The 26,288-nt window shown below is 34.2% G+C and overlaps 1 protein-coding gene across 4 annotated transcripts in view; it reads left to right on the top strand.

The window, feature by feature from the left end:
* LOC129219375 (inverted formin-2-like) overlaps nucleotides 1–26,288 on the top strand; it is a 140,081-nt gene that overhangs the window by 106,538 nt on the left and 7,255 nt on the right. For all 4 annotated transcript variants that reach the window (XR_008580406.1, XR_008580405.1, XR_008580407.1 and 1 more), the window contains 5 exons: nucleotides 8,146–8,403; nucleotides 9,456–9,637; nucleotides 11,888–12,008; nucleotides 22,127–22,291; nucleotides 23,568–23,625. Coding sequence is in view for 1 of the 4 variants with exons in the window: in XM_054853749.1 (XP_054709724.1) it covers nucleotides 8,146–8,403; nucleotides 9,456–9,637; nucleotides 11,888–12,008; nucleotides 22,127–22,291; nucleotides 23,568–23,625 (784 nt within the window). In the remaining 3 variants the exon portion in view is untranslated. The remainder of the gene's footprint in view (nucleotides 1–8,145; nucleotides 8,404–9,455; nucleotides 9,638–11,887; nucleotides 12,009–22,126; nucleotides 22,292–23,567; nucleotides 23,626–26,288) is intronic.

Here is a 26,288-nt window from a genome sequence, read left to right as displayed (position 1 = left end):
AAGTTTATAAAAGTTTTTACACTACCTTTTTCCACAACGCGAAATTTCAACTTACGCGAGGGGGGTCTGGGAACGCATCCCTCGCGTAAGTCGAGACTCGACTGTATACAAATACCTTTTATGGGGCTCTATGACTATGCAATCTCGGAGTGACAAAAGGTGGTCTTCAAGAGTTAAAACCATTAAAACATTTCTTGATAACTTCAAAGCAGTGATTTGACGACTAGAAGAATTATTGCAAAACGATTCTTTCAATGGTGAAAAAGCTCATGTTCTTTAGCATGTATGACTTCTTTTGAATTTTTATTGAATTTGTATTGAGGAAAGTTTTTTAAAAAGTGCTTTACTCTATCAAAACATCTTCATTCCGCTACCCTTAATTTTCGGACTATTCAAGTCACAGTTCAATCTACAATTGATCTGTGCACCATACTACCATAGTTCAATCTACAATTGAAACTGAAATTAGATTTTACATAAATGTATATTTCAATCTAGCGTGAAACTTTTCAAAAAAATTCTTCCTCCGAGCCAATTTAAAAAAAGGTGCAAAAATAAATAAATAAAAAGTGACATAAGCCCACATGATGATGTGAAGTCAAAGATTGATTTTTCAATATTTGTGTGAAATAATAGATTCAGTTTCAAGTGAAATAAACACAAGATTTGATGATAAATATTTTTCTGTGTGGTTTGCAAACAAAAACATTTTGAAAACAAAAAATAAAATGTTTCAATTATGAGTAAAATTTTTAGCATGAGGCAAGAAAAATTACAAGCAATATACCGACAAGCCCGGTTCACATCCAGAGACTGCAGTTTCGTCCTTGATATGGACTCATCATTCTGGAATAGTGAATAACAGAGCTGGAGGCAGATGACATCTCATTGAAGCTGAGAGCACCGACAAAACTAGATTATTCAATGATGAAAAATTAAGTTCCTCACAATTTTTGAAGTTGCCTGGGTGATTTTGAAGAGCAAGATATAAAAAGTGTTTTGATACATAACTTTGTTACTTCAATTATTTTTTAACTATTCCAATCAGCTCATCTAGTAGAGAAAGATTTTTTTATGCTTCAGGAGTTTAGAGAATTATTTTCGAAACACAAAGGGCAAAAAGTTCAAACGAATTCATACATGCATGAGCTTTTTCAACATCTTTTCTATTTAGCTGTACAGGCAAAACAGCACGACATTGAGCACTGATAGATTAGTAACACGATTCCCTGCTCTCCCGAATTACAAAAATCATGCATTAAAACTTTTCCAAAAGATATTATAACTTTAGTATCGAGATGTTTTGTATGATAACTTATTAGAAAGTGAATCAAAATTTATTTGTTTCTAAACACGAATTTTTATTCATATTAAACCGATTTTATGACCACTTCCTGTTAGCTAATGTGTGTTTGGGACCGCGCTGTGGCAATACATATTTGAGAAACTCAACCCCCCAAACGAAATGTTGAAATGCCGCCCCTGTAGGCCTGTAATAAAACTCAAAATGTGCGGAAAAAAAGAAGTGTGTTCTTACAGATGGTTGTAACTTCTCTCCTAATTATAGTAGAATGAAAATTCAAAAAATTTTGTAAAGCTAAAGAATAGACGTTTCTGTTGATAGATAACGTAACTTTCTTACGATAGATTTAAGTTTCAGAGTCATTTACCGTCACGAGATAACATTGCGAAGGATGGTTTACCCCTCTTAACAGTATTTCAGAAAAATCCTGAAACACATCAACTTGAGTTTGTTTGGTTTTTTCAAATTTTTAATCAGAATTTGAGTTTTGGTAATTAAAATTTCAAATACAATTGTATAACGAGTGCTCGTAAAAATCGGGTTCACACAAAGCTTCCAAGAATTAGAACATACTTGCTTTGTTTTTCTAATTTCAGTACAGTACCAAAAAAGTTGGATATTTTGCTTTGAACTGTCTTATTGTGTCTTTCTTGTGTTATTGTGTTCGAAGAATGCTCAATGCCCGAAAACAATGGTAATTAGCACGCCTGGTTTTGAAAATGATTTCTAAAGATCAAAAAGCTATAGTGTATATTGAGGTTTCTTCCTCTTTAAGTTCTTCCCATTTGTCGTTATCTTCATCGCTTTCTATCTTTTTTATTTTCGTCAGATTTAGCTTGAATTTGAGTTACAATATCCTCGGAAGCTCTATTAAATCCTTTATTGCATTTATCTAACATGAAGCAATTCTTCTTCAAAAAAAAAAAAAAAAAAGAAAAAAAGAGGTTATTCATTGATAAAAATATTAGTAAATAAGGAATTTTTAATCTTAATCCCTATGTACATATGTTTTCTGTATTCTATGTTATGTTCATCCACAGAAACAACATTCAGGAAGAATACTGTACGAAAAGATCATCGACTGATACAGCACACAAATCAGAAATCACTATTCATGAGTTACAATATCCTTGTTCTCAGGATTTATGACTTATCACTAACTTTCAGTTGATTTCTGAATGCTAAATGCATTTTTTTTTTCAAAAAAGGATAAGCTGAGCTGTAGGTCAATAGAAATTTTACGAATCAAAAACTATTGCTCGGTTTAAGCGGGGTTTGCTCGTTAAAAGCGAGTTATACTCCTATAGACAAAACATTTGTACCGACCAAATCTGTCTGATTTCCTTGCTAAATGCGGGTTCTCGTTAAATCAGGTTAAATTAAATCTCGTTATATTGTCTCGTCATAATCTCTAATATATTGTACCCTCTAATATCCCGATTATCCAATATTTTGGGGTAAATCCCCCCGTAAAAACTGTCTGTTGCCGATAAAAAGAAAAAAAAAAAAACACGAGTTCAATATTTTCAAGTTTTTTTTATCGATGTGCAAAGTTTTATTCCAATCGGTGATTCACACTTATGGGCAGGATTATTTGTTAGTAGTCAAACTTCGGAACATTTGAGAATCTTCCATTATGTTTCAGAAACGAATATGGATCAACTCGTTATAATATAAAAGATACTTTTTTCATTGTTTTAAGAAAGATTTTCTGATTTATTTACATTAAAAGATAGCAGCAGAGAGCCCCCTGTTAATCGCTTTGTTACGCGTTCGTAGCAACTTCAAACTTTCTTTGAATGACGACACAGTTCTTGAGAAAAGCACATGAGATTTCTTTACAGCTATGTACAGGAAATGTAGTTACAACTGCTAAATCAATCATCAACAATTAAGCAAATATCAGTTAACACTGTAAACTCAACGATGGCACACGTATTTACATCCAAATACGCAAAAACACAGCTCAAAGGCTTCACAAAACAGAGCTGATACATGCTCTCCAGCGAACAGCTGATACGATTCACAAGCAAAAACTAACTCTCTCATTCAAATGCCACACGCCTTTTATACTGCTTTGGAAAGTTCGACAAAATTCTACAACTTTCTCATATTTTCTTTTTATTCTATTCACAAATCCTATCATTCCGAAATGGGGGGACCGTATACTTCAGCCGAATGTTTGGGGGTTGTATGTACATTACAAGAAGCTATTTACAGGTTACATTACTAAGAAAGTTTTAGATGCAAAATAATGGAACAAACGCCTAATTTAGCCAGATTACAACAAATTAATCACAAAAATAATTACTATTTACAGAATTTGTAACATTACTTAAAAAAACCCATTTTTTAAAAATCTAAAAATTGGCTCATTTGAACCCCTTTTAATGTTTACAAAGTGGATGTACACCGCATCCCGTGTTTTCCCGGAAAATGTTTTATGATTTTTGAAAGTGACCTTATCGACCATGGCATACATGTAAAATGAAAATGTCTAATAATTTCATTCACTGAAATTCTGATTATATTAATGCCTAATAGCTACAATAATGGTGAACATTATCAGCAACAACTAAAAATCTTACTGACTTCTTAATAATATACGTGTAACAAACTGCTTTTGATGACCCAGTCAATTCGTCTTTTTGTATGACTCTGTGCGTAATTATAGAAGAGCCTTTGGTGACAGATTTGACTGCGTTTTATGAATATACTTTCCTAGTTATCAGGGCTTAATTATTATGGGAGCTGAGATCCCATACTTCCTTGCTTGTTCGCTCTTTTTTTTTTTTTTTTTTTTTTGTCTTTTTGACCGAATTCACGCCACTTATGCATTTAGAAGAAGTTCTGAAGACTATAGGGCTCCTTTACTTCTTTTGTTAGAAATTGGATCCCTGGCTATAATAGCTACGTTTAGTGAGATCTGTTTGGTTACCTCTTACAACCATCTTCAATTGATTACTTCTCTCATAAAACAGGTGGGTTTTTTTAAATTCTCAAGCTATAGATGAGTTTTGCGTTTTAAATTTAGTATACATATACTTTTGTATAAAAGTAATCATACGAGGTAGGATCCAAAAATTCTGGGACAACAGTCCCCAATCACAACCAAAGCACGAAACTAAAATAGTAAATCGTTTTAAATGCATTGTAGGGTCTGGTGGGGTAAACTGGTCATAAAATCGTAGGTTTTTAACTTAGGTGGATAAAACATGCAATAAATTCTTTAAACACTTCAACTTTTTTTGTTGTTATTTTACATTGCATTATTAAAGAACACGGTACCTTGAATTTTAAGGAAAAAAATATTGATTTAAGTAGTTTTATAAGACTTTCATTTTCCTATGTATTTATGACCACTTGACCCCATGGGGTGGGGGGAAAGTGGTCATAGCATGGGGTAAAGTGGTCATAGTTAAAAATCGATGCAAAACCGTTACAAATAACCCTATTATTTGTATATTTCGGTTATTTTTATAGTTACAAGTATATGCACAAGTATATGCGAGTATACACGAGTATATGCGTGTCGTGTAAACATGAATAAACGCGTTCATATATGTGTAGATACATGTATACATTAGGTGCATGAGTAAACGTGACTACTCAAGTATATACGTGTATACACGAGTATATAAGCATGTATACGTGATTACCTACAGGAGTGTATGCGTGTCTACACGAGTATATGCGTGTCATGTGTATATACGAGTGTACACGTGTATACTTGAGTATATGCGTGTCTCGTGTATATACGAGTATATACGCTTATAAACGAACATATGCGTGTATGCACTTGTATCTCGAGTATATACGTGCGATACCTGAGTATATACGTGTATAGTAGATGTATATACGCATATATAAGTGTACATGCATACACATATATGGGTATACACCTGTTAATTCGTGGATACATCCAGTGCGTGCCTGTATGTGTCTACTCATGTATCTATATATATGGAAGCACGAGTATATACGTATGTTTACGTGTAAACACCATTATATACCTGTATAGACGTATGAACGTACATTTACGAGTATACATCAGTACATATATGTATACACGAGTATATACGCTAATATATATGTATGCTTACAGAGTGAATCAAGCTCTTGAGCAAAAATCTAAGGGAAGTGAGAAGAGAGGATAAGAAGAAAAGAATCATAAGGAACTTATGGTCGCTGACTCGCTACATGCACACAAAGCCGAAAACTAATGGATGCAAAGCAGGTCACAAATTTGTTACACAAAGACGATTTTACCCAACATTTTAGTTTTTAAGAAATATTTAGAGCAGTTGTTAAAAGTTACGGCCTACAGTAGCTCTAATGCACGCATCGCAACAAAGGCGCAACGACTGATGAAAGTCTTTCAAAGTGCCTCGTAATTGCGACAGAGGGGTGCCTCCGTGGCTCTATGGTAGAAGCTTCATCTTCTAAGCCGGAGATCCTGGGTTCGACTCCCTCCGGAGCCCTGGGTGTTGTTTCCTTCTCTTGTGTTGTAAATCACTCCTGTGTGTGTCCGGAGGCAAGGCGCTTGGCACGCAGTCCTAGATGTATGTGAAGCTGTTTAGCTTCTAAATAAATAAATAAAATTGCAACAGAGAGAGTGCTTTGTGATTGCGATGCATGTATTACAGTGGCAGGTCGCGAATTTCATCAATCGCTATAAAATTTTCTTAAGACCTAAAATGTTGTGTAAAATTATTTTTGTGTCATAAATTTGTGACCTGTTTTGCATCCATCAGTGTCTGGTTTTGCGTGCATGTAGCGCGTCTGCGTTCGTTGTGTTTGTGACCGTATGTTTCTTGCATCTAATCCTTCCCTCTAACACCTTTTAATGATTTGACCAAGAGTTTAAACTAACTCTGTACATGTATCCTACTCTTGAATGTAAGTGTCTACTCGAGTACGTATGCGTATATACGTGTCTACCTGAGTTTGTATACATACGAGTATAAGCGGGTACATATGTGTCTAGTCGAATGAATATCTGTATAGATGAAAAATACTCGCAGATACCCATGTACGTGTTATTGGTGCATTCATGTGAATACGCATATATACGTGCCTACACTAGTATATGCGTATGCATACGAATAAACTCGTATATTTAACCCCGTTTACTGTAAAAACAATAGGTATTAATTTAAATTAATATTCAGTATGTATCGGTCTTATACTAAAAGATTAAGTAAATATTAGAAGAACAATATTCTCTCTCGTTTTATGCCTAATATTATGACCACTTTACCCCATCTTACTTAAATTGTTCTAAAAAATTATCTAAAATAGAGTCAGCTAACTGTTAATGAGTAAGAGTTCTTAAGACATGTAGGAAGCTTCCTGTGCAGTCAATGTGTTCATAATTCTAACAAACAAAATTTCCCAAGGAAGTTAAAAGAGGTGATTAAATTTTAAAATTTTTCATTTTCACACAAAATATTTTTTTTACCAAATAAAGTTTTGCATTCAAAATGTACTTTATAACTACCTTATTCTAAAAAACAATTTTCACATTCATTCGAACATTTATTTCCAAGCTATAGCCATTTATTTGAAGTATGACCACTTTACCCCATTGACCACTTTCCCCCACCAGACCCTACTGCTCTTCACTTAGAGCTTGGATGGTTCCTCCTGTCGTGTAATTGAGTTGCATGTTGTAATTGAAAGAGAAAACATTTGATTCGTTGCGGCATATGTAAGTAACGGTGAATTCATAGCTTTGGAGTCAAAATAAACTAATATTGAAAGAAGAAAAAGGAAAGATTTCAGCTGTAACTGATAAAGTACACCATTTTTGTAGCTATTAAACATTAATATGATCAGAATTTCAGTGAATGAAATTATTAGACATTTTCATTTTACATGCATGCCATGGTCGATAAGATCACTTTCAAAACATCATAAAACATTTTCTGAGAAGAAACACGGGATGCGGTGCATATCCACTTGTTAAGAATTAAAAGGGGTTCAAATGAGCCAAGTTTTAGATTTTTAAAAAATGGGGTTTTTGAGTAATCTCACTTCAAAAATCGTTAATTTTTGAAAATTTTCAAATTTTATTTCCAAGGCTGTATGCATCTAAGGTTTATAATAAAATAGGCTATGAAACTATCATATAAGGGTTTTAGACTGTCATCTTTGTTTAAAAAAAACTTTTTGTTTTCATGGAGAAAAAAAATCATAAATTCGGTAAAAATGCAGTTTTTTCGCCACAAAAATAATTTTTTTCCTTTATCAAAAAACCTAACTAAATTTTCAAAAACAATGTCTAGATGATGTATGGGTCCTTATTTGTTTTTAGGAAAAAGAATTATTCAAATAGGTTAAATGCTTTTGAAAGAGTGTGTCCATTTCAAATCGAGTGTTTTGTTTGTTTTTTCCAAAATGGCTGATTTTGTGCAAAATTTTAGTAGGCTGTAACTGAAAAAAGAAAAAAAAAACTTGCAAAATCCTTTTGGGATATTTCATATGTCCCTTAGTTGTAACTACTGCAATTTTTTCAAAAAAAAAAAAAAAAAAATCGGTGATGGTCGTATGACACTTTTCATACCTGCCTACCTGATTTGAAATAGAATGACTCTGTTGAGCTATAATACGCTCATTGAGTTTAGAGAGAGATAATAAATATTGTAGACCCAGATTTTAAAAATATACTTTACTGTGGTTACTACTAGTGAGTTTTAAACTTTGAAGTGGCCACTACTGAAGCACTGGACAGTACTGGTGTGTTTACCTTACTTCATTATAATTTTAATCATCCGGACTCATACTCTAGACAAATGATCAAATAATCATTAAAAATCTTTTTGTTTTCTTTCTTTTTTTAGATTAAGCTTCTCACATCATATTCAGGAGATTTTACGTCATTGGGAAACGCAGAGAAATTTTTGTTACGTTTAAATTCGGTAGACAACTACGACTGCCGCATAGAAGGGATGCTTCTTTTGGAAGAACTGCCAACAACTTTGCAAAATTTAGAAGAGTCTATCCAGCAGCTTTTTTCTGCCTGTTCCCAACTGCTTACCAATAAGGAATTCAAGAACTTCCTGAAACTGATACTAGTCACAGGAAATTTCATTAACAGCGTAAGTTTTCGTAATTTTTGTTTTTGTTAAACTTAGTCGGTGTGAAACGTAGGAGGAAGTGGGACCAATTTACTCTCCTGACTTTATAGAATGGCTTAAGAAAGAGAATTTGTCCACAGAGGAACCTTTGAAAAGGATATTTAAAGTATGTTTTAACTGCCCTTTTCATTCGGCGGCCCTGTAAAGAAATTTAATCTAACTTTTGGCCAAATGTTTTGGCATTGAATTTCATTAATTCACTTTTAATATTTGAGTAATAATTTTCATTAAAAATAATTGTAAACCTTAAAAAAAAATCTCTTCATCTAACAGCTTTATTTCTAACGTCACGATTGACTTATTCAAATGAATATATATATATAAAAAAGAAAAAAACATTCCGTCATCCTAACGTTTAATTTTTAATATCATGATTGACTAATTCAAATGACATTAAAATCAAGACAAACATTCTGTTGTCTTAATGTTAAATTTCTAATATCATGATTGACTAATTCAAATCAAAATAAAAAACAAGACAAACATTCAGTCATCTTTATGTTTAATTTCCAATGCCATGATTGACTAATTCAAATTTTAAAAAAATAAAAAAATCAATTTGAGTTTTGACATCTTGAACTCAAATTATGTTTTTCGCAATCACGAGTGTGTGTGTGTGTGTGTGTAGGCGTGTGTGTGTGTGTAGGCGTGTGTGTTTGTGTCTGCGTGCAGGCATGAGTGTGTGTGTGTGTAGGTGTGTGTATGTATACATGTGTGCAGGGTATGGACGCAACCTGGAGACGATTTTCGCTAGAGGAGCAGCATCGGGAGGAGCGGGTCGACGGTGGTGCTGCAAAGGAAGGCGGGGGGGGGGGGAATAAAATCATAGGAACGTCATTCAAAGGTCAGGTGAGAACAATGGGCAATTCATGATTGCTCAATAAAAAAAAAGAATACGAACATTATGTCATCTTATTGTATATATATTGTTTTCCCTCTCTTTGAATATGGATATTCTAGTATTGTTTTGTATATGAAAATAAAGCGACAGTTGATCATATCTTGTTCAACAGGGTAGTTACGCTGGAAATGCTATTGGCTTTCGACTTTCTACTCTCCCAAAGTTAATGGAAGCCAGAACTAACAAGCCGAGAATTACTCTTTTGCACTATCTCGTTGATGAAGCCAAACGAAAAGATCCAGAAAGTTTGAATTTTACAAATGCGTTTCTGGAAAAGCTAAAGCAATGTTCAAAGTAAGAAATAATCTTCTACGTATGAGGCAATGAGAAGCTAAGGGATATAAGCGGACATTTTCAAATTTTAAGTAAAACACGATTTAAGTCCTATCCTTGATAGGCTTTCATTGAAAAGTTTCTCTAAATCATGCTGTACAGCAGCACCTACCAGGACGAATAGTACCATTTCTAGCCCAAAAACAGAGGAGAAGTTCACCTACCATTTGTACTGGTTATCTCAAAATTCTAAATTTTGGTTCTTGCATCTCTTCGCTTCTCACTGCTTCATATTATTTTGTTGATAAATTCAAATGCAAAGACACAGCAAACTAGAATTTTATGAATGAATTTCTTGAAAAGTGAAAGCAATATTCTGAAAATGAACGACATAAAAATCATAAAGAAACTAAAATATTCTTCTTATTTATACTAGGCGCAGACTCATACTATTGTGCATTAAAAATTCATGAGTGTCCTCAGTGGCCTCACACAGGAATTTTGCAAGGGGAGGGTCCAAGGTCGAAAGCTTTATTCTCATATATCATACCCCAATGCGTTGTCTAACATATTGACTTGATTTTATCGATTCCCGAGAACGAAAAACAGTTAAAAATAAAATACTGAATAAGTAATTAGCAACATTTAATAAAATATACTTAAATAAATAACCGGAAGAAAAATAATTAACGATTTTACTTTTCTCATAATTAAAAAATGAATTCAAGTTCATAAAATCTCAATTTAATCTGTAACTACAAAACTAAAGACATGGTTGTTACAGTGCATTCATTTATAATCACCATTCTGCTTCTTAAAGGCAAACCGTTATAGGAAAAGTGCTGAATATTATAAAATCTTTTAACATGATGCTTTTATTTTTTCACAAAGGTAACAATAATTTCAGTTCTTATAAATAAAAACTGAAATTTGTCACCTTTATTTGAAACTATTCTACATAAAAGATAAGTAAAATCGTAATCAATAGGGGGAAAAGGCAAGACCTATGGGAGGGGTCCCGACCCCCCGGTCTCCTCCCTCGTGTGCGCCACTGAGTGTCCTACAACTTATAGCATGGCAACCTGCAATCTTAAAGATGATTTCTAAACATCGCAGGTAGCCACACCTATAGTCTCCCACCAATGCTCATACACTAATCTATATTTATTTAATTAATTCCCACTAGCAAAACTTTGAAACTATGCCTAAAATGCACAGTATATAGAGAAAGAGTCTTTCCTCGACGGAGGATTCATAACTGAATATTGTTGCGTTGCGGAGTAAAATGAGTGGTTATTTCACAGCTTAGGTGTCAGGTAAGACAGCTCTTTCGACAGCTCATGCAGTTCTTCTAATACTGTGGAGGGGAGAAATCAGCTGAAATTGATTTAAATCGCCACAAATAGCTTCTTTCTTTCTTTTTTTTTCTCTTTTCTTTTCGTTTTTTTTTTTTTTTTTCTTTTTAAATACCTATGTTGAATTCCACGGAAGATCAACGCAGGCGGCTTCTTTTAAAGTTCTAAGCATGAGCTATCTCATCGTGGGACAATGCGTTTCATGCACATTCACATTCTAACTCTTTGCCGTAGGCGGCTGAGTTTAAATTCTACTAGGAGGTGGTTGCAAGCGACGTCTGTTAAATTTTTAACCGCGGGCAACATCGTGGCAGGAGTGCATTTCTACTTACATAGGAGTTCGAACTTTTCGCCGTTAAATTGAAAATCTGCTAGATTGTCATAGCAGGCGGTTTCATTTACATGTTTTCCTCGAGTAACGGAGCGGCAGGAAAATTAGCGAAATAAATAGATACTTAATAAAATAAAAAGCCAATTTCTTTTATAATTCAAACTATTTTTTATGCGAATCAGTTGCTGTGGAAATCTTTTTCCATTATCTTAAAAAAAAACTTTCTAAGTTTTCAAAATTTAACTTAGTTTTCTTTTTTTTTTTTTTTTTTTTTTTGTCAAACATAGCTCTAACAGCTGCCGAAGGCACTTGTTAGAACGAATAGCATTGAAAGGTAGATGTCGATAAAAGGTTGCCTGCTGGCAAAAAAAAAAGGCTGTTGATTTCAAATAAAAATTTGATGAAGAGCAATGATAAAGGAAAAAAATAGTTTTCTGACGAGCAATAACTATCCTTGTTAAAACTGAAACTACTAATCATTTAAGAAAAGTGCACTGTAATACCCATTTTAGAAAACTACTTTTATTTTTATGTGTAAGCAGTGTGAAAAATTTACATTGTTAAATCACATCTTTAAATTTACAGACTAACTCTGGATACGCTATTAACTGAAATAGCTCAACTAGACAAAACATTAGGTAGACTCGATTCTCGAGTGCAGAAAGATGGAGGTCTTTTGAAGAAAAAGTTTGGTGCTGCCTTACAGGTAAAGAAAAATTAGGTTCTTAAATACAATATTTTGAGACGTTATTTTGATTCGTAATTATATTCCTTGTTTTAAATAGAAAAGACTTATCTCTAAAATTATTTACATTAATACTGAAATAAAATGCGAAAAACTATTTCTTGCTTGTCCGGTATACAGAGTGTTCCGTTTTAACCTGCAAGATCTTTATTTTCGCAACCGTTAGTCCTAGATGTATACTTCCCATTGCAAAAATGCCCAAATCTGATGCAGAATTAAGATATAGAAAGTTTGAAGTGAAAATAAAAATGAGTCAAAAAATACAAAATGTAACTTTTTATACGGGCCCCAGGTGCCCTAACTTATAATTAGGAAAAGAATCTCCATTGAAAATTAATTCCAACGCAAAAAGTTTGAAATAAGGACGACCAATATTCACCGAGTTATGGAACGCAGCGTTTTGTGACTTACACCACTTTTCACTCGCCGTCCGGAAAAATATAGTGGTTAAAAAGTGTTTAAATTACATGTGCGCATAGAGTGTGATTTTTCAAACTATTCGAGGTTTTGTAGTGTGTTTTTGCGTACCACGGCATAACATTTGCATTTATTTCTGAATAGCAATGAAAAATATAAATACCCTGTTTTTCCCACTTTGACAACCTGCCATTCTTCTAAACGGGATATTAGTTCCAATGTCATCTTCTGTATGGTCCCTAAAAACTTTGAACTGGTGTATTTCCTTAAGTTTTGGTCGCACAAATATCAAGTTTTTTGTTTCAGTAATAGTTTTCAATGGATATTATTTCCCTAAATATAAGTTAGGGGACCTAGGGTCCGTATAAAATTTATATTTTGTATTTTTTGACTCATTTTAATTTTTGCTTCAAACTTTAAATATCTTAACTTTGCATCTGAGTTTGAAAATGTTTGCAATTAGAAGTATACATCTAAGACTAACGGTTGCGAAAATAAAGGTCTTGCAGTTTAAAACGGAACACCCTGTATTTAACAGATAACACTGCCCAAGCAAAAGTTTAGAGCTGATGTGTCTACTGGACAAGCTAGAAATATCACTTCAAGTCCCATTTCTCCCAAAATATTTCTTTTTGAAAATATTCATTTTTTTTCTAACAGGTCAAGATCAAAGCAAAAGATGTTGGTAATAATTAATGTACATATTTTTAATTATATAAAATACCTTCTAGGATACAAGCAATGCAACTGAAATCACTTACGTAATGAATTTGACTTAAAATATAAAGTAGAAGATCAAAATGGGGTTTCAAGCTGATGCTCAAATTTTCTACTTATGAAAGAGTTGACAATTATACTATATCACACTTTGGCACTTCTAAACAATTGACTTGTGGGTGAATCTAGCACTTCTCAGTTGCAACACAAAATGGAACCATCCATCGTTAAGAGTTGTTTTGAAATATATATCAGGATTACATTGGTCTGTCATTAAATACTGATGTCATTGGATACATTGGTCTACACACAAAATTTAGACGAGTAAAAAATAGCAAATTCCTATTCATTTCTATGTGACTTAAACGAATGTGATTTTAAAATGCATTAAATTAGCTCTCACGTTCTTGATAAACAGGAATTAATTTTATGATAAGAGGACATTTTTTAATGTTAGTATTTTTCGTACCAAACAACTTCTTTACCTACAGCTAGGTTGTAATATGTCGCTCAAAATACAATTTTAGACTCGCGTCAAGATTTCTTCCCAAGTAATTGTGGCGCTGTGAGTAACAAGCGCGGGTGCGCTTCCATCAGGGCAACGGAAAGAAGGTATCATTAAAAGTCAGGGGTGCTCCCCTCTAAAGAGCAAGGGCGCACCCCCTAAATGTCGTGAGGACCTCCCCCTCCCAAAAAAGTGAAAAATACCCCTCAAACCCCCCCCCCCTCTAAAAATTCCAAGGGCGCTCTGAGAAAAGTGAAACTGATCCCAAACCATGGACAATTTTTTCGTTGTGGAGGGGACTTTGCATTGTTTATTCCACTTACCTACCTCAAATTTGGAATGTTTTTTTTTTTTCAGTTTCAATATTTTATGAGGGTATAATGGATGCTAAAAACATCCGTACCAGAAAATTGACCCAGGTATTAAAACGGAAGTTCACAAAAAATAATTCAAGTAAATTCGCAAACTATCGCACATTCAAATCCTGCCATAAGTAAATTTTTAGTTTGAAATTTTACGACGATATTTCAGTGCCAATATGTTGGGCTTTGAGACGAAAGAATAATTATACATTGATAATAAACTTAATAAAGTTTAATTGCAATTCCAACATGTTTGCACTGCAATACTACATTAAAATTAAAATTTTGCACTTATGCCAGTATTTCTTAAACTGCATAAACTGGCACGCCTTCTAGCAAGTAGCTAGTTGATTGTATGAAAATTTGAAACAGATTATTTTGTTGTGATTTGTGCAACCTCCTGATAGACTTACACCAACGTGATAGATAGTGGTCCCAGCTTGAATTTCTCCGGTTTGGATAAAATTTTATAGAGGTGTAGAGATGTCTTTGAAACTAACTATATGCAAGTTTTCAGCGTCCGAGATCCAAATCCTGAGGATCTAGGATCTCCCAAAAATGTGACCCAAAATGATGGATCAGCTTTTTGTGACAAATCGCGATGTTTAGGTTAAGATTGCACAAAATTTTATCACAATGAAAACCTGAAATTTTGGGAGCTTAACGTACGTTTGGCCGTAAGTAGTATGTTGAAGTATTTTTGTGAATTTGAGCACGTTAGATTTTGTGTAGCATGCGCGTAAACTCGTGAAAAGGCACGATGGGGATTTTTTTTTCCGGGATTTTAGGTTGTCATAAAATCTGAACAAAAATAATTTAAACGCTCGTACCTCGTGAGTCTATTGTAAAAATATCAGTTTTAAATGTGTTACAGTTGCAGAGCTTAAAAATCTATTTTCTAAAAGCTACTGACATTCACAGTGGCTGTCAAAACCAATCAAGTGAAAAATAGCCTATTTTCAAAACGCTGTAGCTTAAGTTTGTCACTTCGCATCTTCTTTTCATTAAGACTGCTAGAAAGAACTAGGGATGCATCGTTCATGAACGAACGGGTCAAAAAGAACGAATCCTTAAAATGAACGGATCCATTCGTTCACCTAAAAAATGAAAGACCGTTCTTTTGAACGGTGACCAGTTTGGAGTAGAGGTGCGACATCGATGGCAAAACATCGATGTTTCAAAACATCGATGTTAGAAATTATAACATCGATGGTATTGATACATCGATCAAAAAACATCGATGGTATTGATATATTGATCAAAAAACATCGATGGTTTTGATACATCGATCAAAAAACATCGATGCTTCCAAACATCGATGTTTGAATTTTTATCAATGTATAACATACATTTTTGAATATACCACACTAATTTAAGCAATACAAAAGAATATGTACCTGACGAATATATTGAAAATACTGAACCTCAAATCTATATATATATAAATGAATGTTTGTCTGTATGTCATCCATGAACTCAAAAACTACCCGGCAGATTTGGCTGAAACTTTCACCGTTTGTTATTTTTGGTACTGGGAATGTTTATAGACCAGTTCGAAAAAAATCCGATCGATAGTTCCTTTTTTATTCCAATTTAAGTCACAATCCATTGGATAAATACGAATAAAATTATCGACTGCAGAAATTAATTCGCGTGAAAGATCTCATTGATAAGAAGTTAGCTGTTGCCATTTTTCTTGAGTTTGAACAAATAAATTCCTTCTTTATTGTTTTATGGCTTTTCATGCAACTGGGGGATTTAAAACTTTTTCTATTTGATATTTTTAGCGATTGATTGATCTTGCAAACTGCGTGAGTACAAAATTTGAGTATAGTCACGGCTTCACTTGATACCTGGACCGATTATTATGAAAATTGCTATATATATATATATATATATATATATGTATGTATTTTTCCACGGAGAAGGTGCATAATATGCTCATTGAAGCCACTCGCCACCAGGTGGCACTGCAGAGTAGCAACTTCTGCCCCGTTCAACCGATTGTCATGAAAATCAGTATAATGATGTATTTTTTTGTTGGCGTAGCAACGCGCGTCGGGTACAGCTAGTCATGAATATAATTTAATAAAAATAATTTCGCAACATCTTGGTATTATAGTAGGACAAAAATTGATAATAAGACAACCACCGATTAATACAAACTAATTATAATAATAAGGAAATATTTTCAAACTGAATGAAACTGAAAGAAAATTTACATCAAAAAAGAAGCACTTACCGTCTCTTGAATGATGAGAAAAAGTTGCACTAATTATTTTAAAAATACAAAATTAGTTCTAACAATTATTTTTAAGAACAAGAAATTTGTGTTGTACTCTTAAGTTAATAATTAAACACAAATTGTACGTGATAGAGGGACGACTTGATGGGGGAAATCGATAAGTATATATCGAATATTGGTGTTGACAGTTAGAAGAAAAAGAAGTTTGTTTACTTCGTTCCCCAGAAGCGCATTTCTCTTTTCACACACTATCTCACCAGGCAGAGAAACATCTCTTTCCGATGGAACAGAAGTTGCCATTACTATCAAATACTTTAAAACAACTTTTACCAGCTCTGAATTTTTAAAGTTATAATTTTCACCGTAGTAACGTATAGGATTTTCCTTTAGTTTTAAGAACTGGAGCCTTGAAATCGACTGCAAGTTCTGGCAACAGACTAGTGTCAGGTTCTTCCAATAGCTTTGACTTCTTCCTCACTCTCTAGTTAATCTTCTACTATCTTGTAGTGATCTTCCCAAAAATAATCCTTTACACAGAAAAATTGATCTTACACAGTCCAGTCACATTAATGTGACCATCTGTCAAAAGCCAGAATAACCACCTTTCGCAGAGCGGACTGCTGCAAGACGTGCAGGAAGAGAGTCACTTAGATCCCTGAAGGTGTTCTCTGGGATGTTGAGTCATGCCGACTCTAATGCCGTGGCCAGCTGCGCTAGATTACGCGGTTGATGATCCGTGGCGCGAACAACTCGATCGAGATGGTCCCACAGATGCTCGATTGGGTTTAAGTCAGGTGAGTTTGCTGGCCAGGGGAGGAGGGTAAACTCATCCTGGTGCTCTTCGAACCACGCACGTACACTGGCAGCTGTATGGCACCTCGCATTGTCCTGCTGGAAGCTGCCATCATCCTGAGGAAAAACAATGCGCATGTAGGGGTGGACATGGTCCGCAAGGACAGATGCGTACTTGTATTGATCCATCGTGCCTTCCACAATGATCAGTGAACCCAGAGAATGCCAGGAAAGCATTCCCCAGACCATAATGCTCCCGCCTCCAGCTTGGACCGTTCCGGCAATGGTTGCAGGGTGGCAGGCCCGTGTCCAGGATTTCATAAAGGCAGGGGTTGAAACTTTTTACCTTTGTAACTTACGTTGTCAAAGGAAAACTAACTACGCGTGTTGAATAGTTCATTTTAGTTCGATAACTAGGCCTTTTTTTAAAATACGTTTTGTGTGTGTGTGTGTTTTTTTTTTTTTTAATGAAATCTTATTTGTACAGTTGAACATTTTGTAAAAGCACACATATTTCTTTTATGCCACCTAATGCTAGTTTCTTTCTTTTTTTTCTTTTGTTTTTCCATCAAATAACATTGAACAGGAATTTAATGAAAATAAAAATTTTATTTAAAAGAAATTGCTGTTTCGCTTAGAAACACTTTTCTAATGTGTGAAACGACTAATTCACCCAACACTAAAAGCGTACCATAAAAACAAACTATCAGTAAGCAAAGTAATCATTTTCCCTGCCCCTCAGTTTTTTTGCGGGCGGGGGGGGGGGGGGCTACATCATTGTCTAATATTCTTTTAAATAATTTTCCCCTGCATGCTTACAGCATTGCTGGACTCTTCAGCCATTCCTCCGTCGTTAATTTTTTCAAGTACTTAGAAGCGAAGGGGCTTGGGAATCCTACAATTGAGGAAAATGCTAATTGTTAAACATGGGGAAATATTAAAGAGGGTGAATACTGTATCAGAGTTTAACTCTAAAATTAATTAAAACTTAAAATACATTTTGGAAAATCGTTTAATGATTCATTGATTTTTTTCTTTCAATGGGAGGGGTTTAACCCCTAAAACCCTCCTCTTGGACACGGCTCTGTAGGGTGGCTCCTTTCAGAGGTTTCACGCCTTATACGCCAACGTCCATCTGTCCGATGGAGCATAAAACGCGATTTATCTGAAAACGCTACCTGTCGCCACTCAGTGGACGTCCAGCTGCTGTACTGGCGTGCAAATTCTAGCCTTCGTCGTAGATGAACAGCAGTCAGTATAGGTGCACGAACCAGGCGTCTGCTTCGGAGGCTCAGACGCAGCAATGTTCGCTGAATAGTAGTTTGGGAGACACTTTTGGTAGCCCCTTGGTTCATTTTGGTGGTCAGTTGCTCAACGGTAGCCCGTCTATCTGCCCGAACGCATCTCCGCAACCGTCGTTCGCCTCTGTCATCTATGGCCTGTGGTGCACCACATTTGCCACGTCGCTGATTTTGAACAGTCCCATTTTGCCATGCACGGTACACTTTTACCACGGCGGCACGCGAACAGTTCACAAACTCAGCCGTTTCGGAAAAGCTTCCACCCTTGGCCCAAAAGCCAATGATCATGCCCTTTTGGACGTCGAATAAATCGCTTCGTCTCTGCATTACGCCAACGATTGAAATGTTTTCCGATGCCCTCACACACCCTTTATATACGCTCAACAGCACTGTGCTGCTACCTGCCTTCTGTGATTGGTTATTTAACTCTGACGTGGAAAGTACGTGGTGGTCACATTAATGTGACTGGGCTGTGTATAAAATGAATGCAAAAAAAAAATGATTTTTTTTCCCTTGGCAGCTCTATGAGTAACCTTAATTACCTAGCGAGAAAATTGGAGCAAATTTTATGATAATTTTCAATTTAAATGCAAAAACAGCAACATCGACACCAAAACATCGATGGTCCAAAAACATCGATGTTAAAAACATCGATGTTTCCAAAACATCGACATCGATGTCGCACCCCTAGTTTGGAGCACTTGTGATAAAATCGCTTTTTTTTTAACTACATTCATCTTCAAATTTTTAACTCTTAATCAACCTCAAATTTACTTTTTCTCAGTGTATTACAATATATTCATGTCGAACTTTTTTACTTTCTACTTTATTCATTTTTTTTACCAGTTGCAGTTCATTTGCAATTTTCCAATACATCCACTAGAAATGTTTTCTTGTTTACTAACAAAATGTTTGAAATTTCCACTTTCTGTCTACGCACCTGCTAAAATCCTTCTCACGCTTTCTGCCGCCAAATTATTTCCAAAGATAACTTTCATCACTTTTCTGACGATACTTTTGTCTTCTATATAACATCCCTGCAACACTGTAAAAAAAAATCCGAAATGCTACTGGGGGTTTCCGTGTTACGTTTTGGAATTTTAATGTTTTTTATCCACTTCCTGGAAAAATTAAGTATCATTGTCAAAAAATTTCGTGAATTGCTACAAGTTACACGAATGCAAAGTCTTCACTGTTGTGAAAAATATTTTTAGCTCCCAGTTAAAATATTAACTGAGCGATTTATAAAGTGTATCGGCTTCAGTTCAAATTAGAGATGTGTCGTTCATGAACGAACGGGTCAAAAAGAACGAATCCTTAAAATGAACGGATCCGTTCGTTCACTTAAAAAATGAACGACTGTTCTTTTGAACGATGAGCAGTTTGGAACATTGTATGAATGCCTTGTGATAAAATCGCATTTGGTGAATTCCAGCGGTAACGGAAAGATACAGTTTGTACAAAAAAATCGATAAATTTTTGTCTGTGAGCCCATCAAAATACATATTTATTCAAAAACTGATGCATAGACTTTTATACACATCATGGTAAATTGCTAAAAAAGCCAAAGCCAGGAATTTTTTGTTAGTAACTTTTTTTTTTATTCAAATTTTAAAAACGGTAACGGAAGGACATTTTTGGGACACGATTTTCACGCTATCATGTTCTCCCTAAAAGTCCAGCCAAACTATAAAAGGGAAAATTCTACAAAAATCAGGGCACAAACAAGAGAGTTCAATCATTACAATTTCAGCTCTAGTTTAAAAAAATTATTATTTTAAGCACATAAATTATGCATTTGTTAAGGGTAACGGAAGGACAAGAAGTCGAAAGCAATTAAACTTTGTAAATTTCGACTTACAAACATGTTTTCAGCTAATACAGCAATCTGAAACAATGATATCGAATGCTTGAGTCATCTGTTATAATTCTGAGAGAGAGAATTCATAAAATACTCAATAATTTTATCAAAATCCATAGAACATTTCTCTTCTTTCTCAGGGAACACAAAGATCATTCCGACATTATTATGCATCCTCAAATAAGATATTTTTCTATGTCTTCATCTTCTATATGAAGTACCTGTCCAACATTGCTCTTTGTTCTTTCTTTCCCTTCCATTCAACTGATAAAACGTGTCCAAACGTTAATGAATCCTTTGGCATATTATCATGACTTGGTGTTTTTGATTCAGCTGTATCTTCATTTTTAACATAATTTATAACTGGCAGTCTGTTCACTTTGATGTGAAATCTCCTTCGATTGTTGGAGTGCTCACTATGTTCAATAACATAACTTGTTACAGGGTTCAAGTAGTATATATTTTGAGCGCCAGGATGAGAATGATGGGTATTACTTTATAATTTGAAAAGTTGATTTTTGAACTTACTGATCTCTTCGCAATACGTTTAACGGTTAAACCAATGCTCTCAACAGTCCTTTCCTGTGACTTGTGGCAACAAATCTGAAAGCAGTTTCAATATTGTATTGTTCCAATATAAATATCCAGTTTGTAAGCAATTGTTTCTGCTTAAAGTGGCTTGTCATATCACAAACATTTCATAGCAAAATTATTTTCACATGCTTAGGAATTTTTAAGTAGTTTTCATGATTTTCATCACATACAATAAAAGAAATAAAATCACGAAACATTTTTAAAAATGATATTTTTTTAATGAAAGCCCACATACTTTTTGTACAAATATTACTAATAGTATATGTGACTAGTTATATTTGCAAAATTACTCTAAACCGGTTTCCATTGCAATCACCATCCGTTATGAAGATTGAATTGAAGATTCATTGTAGAATGAGCTTTACTCGTGAACGACAAACAATATTTCAAGCTCATTTTTTATGTTTATCTGAAAGAACACCATCGGGAAGAAATCTATTTTTAAAGGAAAATATATGTTCTTTCTACTAGTATCAACGAAAAGAAGATGCCAGAAGACAAACTTGAGCTACAGCGCTTTGAAAATAGGCTATTTTTCACTTGAACGGTTTTTATAGCCACTTTGAATGGAATATCTTTTAGAAAATAGACATTTGGGCTGTGAAACTGTAACCCATTAAATAAACCCATAAAGAAACAAGTATTTTTACAATAGATTTACGGTGTACGAGCTTTTGAATTATTTTTGTTCAGATTTTATAACAGCTTAAAACTCAGGAAAAAAATTTCCATATCTTCCTTTTTCACGAGTTCACACGAATGCTACAAAATATCTAAAGAGGACAAATTCACAAAAATACTTGAATATATTAACGGCAAAACTTACTTTAAGCTCCAAAATTTCAGGCTTCGAGGGTGATAAAATTTTTTGCAATCTTAATCTAAAGATCGCAATTTTTCACAAAAAGCTGATCCACTATTTTGGATCACATTTTTGGGAGATCCTAGATCCTCAGGATTTGGATCTCAGAAGCTGAAAATTTGCAAAGGTTAGTTTCAAAGGCATCTCTACACCTCTATAAAATTTCATCCAAATTGGAGAGGTTTCAGCTGGGCCGATTTGAAAAATTAGGTCAGTTGGCGTGGAATGACTATTCAATGTTTGTTCCAAAGCAGTTAAGTCCATTATTTTTCAGAATAGGCTCAATCACAAAAATTTAATTTTTACCTGACACTATACTAATAAGAACAACAAAATTTTCTTTTTCGAGTTTTGTAATAACTAGCTACTTCGAAATGCATAAATGAACAAAAATAAAATTTTCATTTTTCTTTCTTTTTCTAGAACGGAATTAAGCGTATAAATGCACTAAAGAAGAAAACGGATGAGATAAGGAAACTTTCCATACAATTAGCTGAACGCTTTTGTGAAGATGAGAAAAAATTTAAAGTCGAGGAATGCTTAAATGCAGTGAATGTTTTTTGCCTGAAAATTAAGATGGTGGAATTGGTGAGTAATCTCAAATACGGCAATGAGAAGCAAAGGGATGTAAGTGGACATTTTGTAGTTTTGAGTAAAACGCGTTTAACGATAAGGTTCTAGGTAGGCTTTCATTGAAAAGTTTTTTAGATCATGGTGTACAACAGCACCCACCAGGGCTACTAGTACTAGTTCTTGCCCCAAGACAGGAAACTTTCCCCTTCCATTTGTATTGGTTACCTTCAAATGTTTAATTTTGTCACTGACATCCCTTTGCTTCTCACTGCCTCAAATGTGCATTGTGCTTAATATCTTTCAAATTGTTGCTTGAAAAATAATAATATTTTAAATGTATATTTTTAATTCGTTTTCAAAAAAATAAAAAAAAAAGAAATATTCCTATAAAAATCTTTTAAAGAACTTTTACTTTCATTAAAACCATTTTTTTCACCCGTTTATGAAGACTAATAAATAAATGTAATTTTGAAATCTGTAGAGCACTGGATTTGTATAAACAAAATCCACAAAAGAAAAACAAATACTGAATAAAAATCCATGATCCAATTAAAAAAAAAAGATCTTTTAAACAAACTTTTCCTTAAAATAATTTGTTTAAAAAATGAAAAAGCAACAAAATTAATGGATTTAATTACTTATGGCTTGAAAAATTGCTCAGTCTTCCGTAAAAGCAAAAAGAAATCAATATAAAGGTAAATAAGAAATCATATGATTAAGTAAGAAAAAATTACTTAACTCAATAAAAAATAAATGTCTACTTTAGACATCCGGGTTGCATTGTGATGATTTGTGAGATCTTGCATAGTTAACACACACAGAAGAACGAAAACAAACATAATAGCTCCCTATATTATTGAACTGCGGACTGATTATTTATTTATTTATTTATTTATTTTTTTGTCTGCTTCTTTTTCTCTCCTCTTAGTAAATTGGAAAAAAATAACGCTTACAACATACAATCGATTTACATAAAAGATACTTTTAGTTCGAAGAATGCTCGCACAACCGTACATAATATTTCTCTTATTATCAAAATTAGTTATTATAAATTTTGAAAGACTAAAAGTTTTGCTGTTGTATGCAACAAATAGATATTAATCGTGTAGAACGAAGAAAGCGAAAAGAAATCTTTCAAAATTTCCAATACGTAATAGAAAAATATTGGTTGGTAAAATCTTTCAAATAGAGTTCATTAAATTTTTGTTGTAGCATGTGTAAACGTTTGTTACTGTTTAGTTGAAGTTCTGATTTTTTTTAAACAAAGTTCAAAATTCTTTTTTAATTTCAGGAAAATCAAGCTCGAAAAACTTCTGAAGAGAAAAAAAGGAAAGGTTCAGGAAACAAAGGTAATTTTTGAATTACCATTTCTATCCATTTGTAACCTTAAATACGTATAATCAATGAACAATACGTTAAATAGTGTATGTCAAAAATCAGGTACAAAGGAGGGAAGAAGGGGTAGATAAGTAGATGATAACTAGATAAGCGCTGATAATCTGGACCATCATATTGGGGGACAATCGCCCCTCCCCACGACTTTGAGAAAACAATGTATTCCCATATAGGTGGGCGTGGTTTTTGTTGTTTTCCGACACAAATCTGCATTGAGTACATGCATTTTGACCCCTTTTGGAGAATTTTGAAATGAGGAGCCTGCTGATAATCATCAAATATAAGGCTTATTCCAGAAAATGCTGCACATATTTTGATGGCAAACAACAAAAACAATTTGCAGTAAATACGACATTTTTTTGAACACCATTAAGATTTTACTTTTTTTTTAATAAGAGAGAACATTATGATCTTGTTTAATATTTTTCAGAAAATGATCGCAACTTTCGCTTGATAGTGCACATCAGCTCATCAGTTTTTGCATAGTTAATTTTTAATTTTTTCGCTCCCTTGCAACCATAATTTCTCAAAAGTTATGAAACTTTGGTGGTTGACTTTGTGTTCCACCCTGCAATTCCCAAGAAGAATAGCTATTTATAGAATATTTGTAAAAAAAATTACATTCACAATAATTAGAGGAAGATGCTGTACCCAACGGACGGTTGTACCTACGGACGTTGGTCGGGAAATTCCGGATATCGTCGAGAGAGATCCTAATAGGGGTTCAACATATGTCACAGCCCTCTCCAGTACACCAAGAAGTTTCAACACCATCAAACAAATATTTAAGATTCTATCATATTTTTCTGGTTTTAGTAGCGTCTAAGTAAAAAAACATGAGCAATTTCTTTTTCTTTTTTTTTTCGTCCGTTACGGATTGTATTTTTGTTGTAGGTATCATGATTCCTTATATTTTGAAGGTTTTGTTTCTGATTTTTAATGTTGTAAAACTGTGATCTTGTCGATGTGACTGCCTTGCAAAACCAAAATGGCATACCTTTGTACCCAAGGACACACAACCATGTGTACTCACGGACAGCAATTTTTAGTCTCCTTGGGTCACACATGAGTCTTCTTACAATGTGAAGTACCTCAAAATAGTACCTTGTCATCAACGTCCGAAATTTGCTTTCAACAATGATGATGAATTTGAAGCAGAGCTCGAAGTTATAGTGTTGAAGTAACCCCCCAACTGTTGTAGGATCTACAGGCCGTCAATTCCACCTGTTTTCATTTGAAGTGAACTTTTCTAGATTTTTGTTTGTTTAAACAGTCTCGAAATCGATAATTTTTTAAAAATGGCCAAGTTTAGTGGTCAATGTCTTTGATCGCGACGGGTCAATAGCTTTATGACACAGCTGTAGCTATAATCCAAGCGGTGTAGTTTAAGGCCCAGGTTAGAAACCCATGGCAACTAATCAACTTTTTTAATTACGCGGTCTCAAAGTTGATAATTTGAACCAACAAGAATCAAAGTTTTAGGTCAATTGCTCAATAACGCCTGAGTTAATAACTCTGAGCAAGAGCTGTAGTTATACTCTACGTGGTGTAGTTTTAGACTCATGTCAAAAAACCATGAGGTCTAATCAGATTACTTAATTAAACGGTCTCAAAAATGATGATTTCAGTATAAAAGAGCGGTTTTTCACGAGTTGATATGAGTGCTACTCAAAATTTTATGAGCTCAAACTCACATAAATACTCGAACGAATCAACAGTCAAATGTACTTTAAGCTCCAACAATTTCATACTTCCAGTGTGATAAAATTTTCTGTAACCTTGACCATAACATGGCAATTCTTCTAACAAAGCTGATCCGCCATTTTGGAGCACTATATTTTGGAGATCCTCAGGATTCGGATCTCGGAAGCTGAAAATTTGCATAGGTTAGTTTCATAGACATCTCTACACCTCTGTAAAGTTTGTATCCCATTTAGGGATGATCGAGTAGGGAGAATTTTAAAAATTTAGGTCTGTTGACGTTTTTTATCTATACTAAAATTATAAAGAGAGGGTGTATTTTGTATGCTTCTATGTTCCGGACAAGATTAATACATGATTGCAACCTGCGGAATGAGTACGTTTCCAATCCAGGAGTTAAATTAGTAAGCGATCCGCGACTCGCCTATGATACCAGAACGCAAACTAATATTTATTGGTATATCCGGTGAAATTGAAAAAAGTTCAATATATTTAACCAAAATCAACAGGCAGACTGAGGATGTGTGTGTAGTTATTTCAGCAATTTTTCTCAGTGGTCGAAACACTGACCACTTCAGATTTAAACTACTTTGAATGGCTCCCCTCAGTAAAACTTCGTACGTTGCAGAAGAGAAAAATGGGTCATTTGGATAGCGTCTTCAAAAGGTCTGGCGCATAATGTATTACGGATGTTCGATGAGCCACTGTTTGTATATAGAAGCCGTGGATTCTAAAAGAACTAAAAGATTAAGACAACATTGAGAGAGGTGTCATCTTCGCTTTGGCCGTTGACTCTTCCCAAACTATTTCTGTGGTTCCCTTGATAAACGCGTGCAGATATACTTTAAGCCTGTTTAAAATCGTCTCCTTTTAGGGACTCTGTACGATTTCTGTAGTTTAAGAATACTTTTAAGAG

This window comes from Uloborus diversus, chromosome 3 (assembly GCF_026930045.1).
Source record: "Uloborus diversus isolate 005 chromosome 3, Udiv.v.3.1, whole genome shotgun sequence".
NCBI classification, from domain to species: domain Eukaryota; kingdom Metazoa; phylum Arthropoda; class Arachnida; order Araneae; family Uloboridae; genus Uloborus; species Uloborus diversus.
This window is presented reverse-complemented; position numbering and strand designations above follow the sequence as displayed.